Source organism: Rhagoletis pomonella, unplaced genomic scaffold (genome assembly GCF_013731165.1).
Source record: "Rhagoletis pomonella isolate Grant_MI unplaced genomic scaffold, Rhpom_1.0 Rhpom_scaffold_00011, whole genome shotgun sequence".
Classification (NCBI taxonomy): Eukaryota; Metazoa; Arthropoda; class Insecta; order Diptera; family Tephritidae; genus Rhagoletis; species Rhagoletis pomonella.
The window spans coordinates 1,293,781-1,297,015 of record NW_023458565.1 but is presented as its reverse complement, the minus strand read 5'-3'; the positions used below and the strand labels follow the sequence as shown (position 1 = coordinate 1,297,015).

Here is a 3,235-nt window from a genome sequence, read left to right as displayed (position 1 = left end):
CTTGCCACGATCCCACAATACGGGCTGAGGTTGTTCTGGCTGTTGAGGGGCAGCCTGCTCTGGCAGCTCATCTACAGCTTCCTCATAAGCTTTTGTTGGTTGATCAGCAGTTACTTCATCTGCTTTAATAGGCTTTTTCTTTCCCCGTTCCCACATAACTGGCTGTGGTGCCTCAGGTTGTTGTGGTCTTTCCACTTCCTCGAGTGTATCCACAGCTTCTTCAAAGCCGCGCGTTGGCTGTTCTTCGACAGTATGTGTAGCCTGTGTGCGTTTCAGTGTTTGAATTTGGATTTCTTCAGTCTTTTCTGGTAATTTGGGACGTGGTCGAGGTGTAGGCTTCAGTACAACTTGTTCCATCTTTTGTTCAGGCTCACGCGGTGCAATTGTTTTGCGTACGGTAGGTTTCTTGGTTTCTTGAACAAATTGTTGTTGCTCAATAATTTGCTGTTGATCAATAAATTGCTGTTCGGCCACCTCTGACATTTGCTGAGTACCGTTCATTTGCTGGTGCTGAGTAGTTACCTTCTTTCTACCGCGTTCCCACATAACTGGTGTAGGCTCGTCTGTTGGTAGCACAGGCGCAGGTTGCTCCGGCAACACATCAACTGCTTCCTCGTATGTCTTAGGCTGCTCTGGATATTGTGCAGCGGGTTGTTGCGGTCGAGGCTGTGCTTGTTGAGGCAGCGGCTTCTTACTGCCACGATCCCACATAGTTGGTTGTGGTTGTGTGAATTGCTGTTCTTCAGTATCTTGCCGCTCTTGAATGGCTAGTCTGGTCGAATCTTCTACTTGCTGGAATTCTTGTGTTTGCCTCTGTTGGCGCCAATCCACAGTTTTTTCATCCTGTGTACGTTTCATCATTTGAAGGTGCTCGTGCTCTTGAATACTCATCATTTTCGTGTCTTCAACGCTGGTGTACTTTTGCTGTTGCAAGCTTTGTGTGAACTGCTCTTGAGTTGTTGCGCCCGTCTTCAGTATGGAAGTATCCTCTCTCGATGTTAATGGTTGTAGTTTTGGCCTCGGTTGTCCCTGGCGCCAGTTTACAGGCTGCTGCTGTTGTATGATGCGTTGAGCTTCAAGCCGCTCACGCTCAGCAACACTCAGCATGTTAATGTCTTCACTTATGATGTACTGTTGCTTATGCAGATCGGTGACGTCCTCACCATACTGCTGGATGTCTTCTTTGCGCAGCACCTTCTGTATGGATCCCTTTGAGCTCTCATCCACAGTCATATAGACTGTGTCTTGTGTTGCGCTGCTCACTTTCTGTGTAGTTGTGGTTTGCGCCTCTAAATGACGCAGCTCCACTTCTTCAATTTTGAATTTCTCGATTTGGTTGTGCACACGCTGAACACTCTTCAGATGCTGACGCATTTCCTTCCATGGAATGGTGTCTTCCTTTTGATGCTTGGTTATTAGTTTTTCGATTTGCTCTGTCATCTCAGTAATTTCCAAACTTTCAATGCTACGCAGTCTCTGAATTTCTTTAGTCCGTTCGATTTGCTCTTGTTGCGCCTGTTGCGGCGTTTGTTTGTCTATGATTATCGGCTGATCGATTGGTCGTAGGTAAACTTCATCCAAATCGAATTTGTCCAATTGCTTTTGTACGCTTTCGACATGTTTCAATTTCTCACGCATCACCACCCAAGGAATGGCTTCCTTTTCACTCTTACCAGCGATGATCTTGTCGAGTGTAGCACCAATACTCATCAAACCCTGATTGCGCTGATCCTTGATGGATTTGAGCTCAACTTTAGCTGCCTCCAACTTTGGAATGACTTTCTTTTCAATTGGTGTTGGTTTCAGACTTATAGTTTCTTCAGTCCATGATTTGATTGGTTCTGGTTTGTAACCGGGAAAGAAGGGTTGCTTGTCTAGGGAACGACCACGTCTAGGGCGAGATGATTTGCGCCAGGGTACAAGATTTGAATGTGGTTGTAAAGATTTACTGCGCGGTTTCTTGGTGCGTGCGCGTCCCTGATGGGGTGCCTGCCCGTTGATGGCCAAATATTGGCCATACTGTGGTGCGCCGGGCTGGCGTTGTGGATGTGGAGACTCGGGCGAGCTGTCTTCTTTTCCTGATGATGAGGTTTCATCATCTCCGGAATCGATTGGTCGTAACTGATAGGCCGAAATGCGTCGTTCTGGAAATTATATAGACGATTATTGATTATGGATAAATTGAGGGGACTTATTTATCATCATTAAATATCTTAATGTGATCTAAGTGAAGAAAGTCTAAGCAGGTCTCTGTTCACCGTCTTAGGCCAAGAACAGAGTGGAGCAGCGAGCAAAGAGCATCGAGCAAAGAGTGGATTTCAAACGCATATGTTTCAATGGAAGAGCGCATAGTGAAGAGCAAAGCGTACATACACGTTTGTAACTGAAGCTTCGTTCGATGCTAGCTCTTCGCTTTGCTCGCCGCTCCCCTATGTTTTGACCCTTACCAGAATGGGTTTCAGCGCGTAATGGAAGCGTAAGCATTAGTTCATCAAATAGCAAAGCACATGGTTTTAGAAAAGAGCTGGTACTTACTTTACTTCTGATATGAGTAGAAAAATTCAACCATTTTGACTTTCATTCACTTTTGAATATTTTTATTTGGGGTTTTTGTAAATACACCACATCAGCGCAGTCAACGTGTTGGATTTACGAATTAATGCGAATGGGGAAACAAAACTGTTCAACAAGAAGTTGAAATAAGCATTTAAAAGCCGTTTTATAGAGCAATTCTGGCTAGGATAGTAAAAATTCTTTCGTAAACAATTGAAAGACAGATAACGAGATAAATAGTTTGAAAGACTTTTGTTGTTCTAGCACAAAAGTCTTAGAAAAAAGCTCTCTCATTCACCACTCCTGGTGAAAAAATTATCTTGAGAGAAAGCATTTGTATATCAGTTAGCTCGCGTCGCGCCAATAGTTGCAATGGCTGAGTGAGAAGAGCACTGGCGTGCCATTCGAGTTCGAGTCCTGGGAGAGCAGATTCTTTCTTGTTTTTAAATTAATATTTTTATCGTTTTTAATTTTATATACATTTTTTCCTTTTTAATTTAATTTTCTTTTAATTTTTAGATTTTATTGTTTTAAAAAAGAATATATATTTTTTATAAATATGGCTCTTAATTTATGTATTTTTTCTTTTTTAATTATTATTTTTTTCTAAATTAATTTATTTTTTAATTTTTATATGTTATTCTTGAAAAAAGTTTTTTTTAAGTTCTAATTTTATTTGGTT

General features: G+C 42.1%; 1 protein-coding gene across 1 annotated transcript in view; it reads right to left on the bottom strand.

Moving 5' to 3' along the window:
• Positions 1-2,484, bottom strand: part of LOC118747097 (titin-like) — an 11,314-nt gene extending 8,830 nt beyond the window's left edge. The window contains exons 1-2 of the mRNA XM_036481088.1: positions 2,448-2,484; positions 6-2,144 (exon numbers count right to left, since the gene is read on the bottom strand). Coding sequence (XP_036336981.1) covers positions 6-2,144; positions 2,448-2,484 — 2,176 coding nt within the window. The remainder of the gene's footprint in view (positions 1-5; positions 2,145-2,447) is intronic.
• Positions 2,485-3,235: the final 751 nt, after the last annotated feature.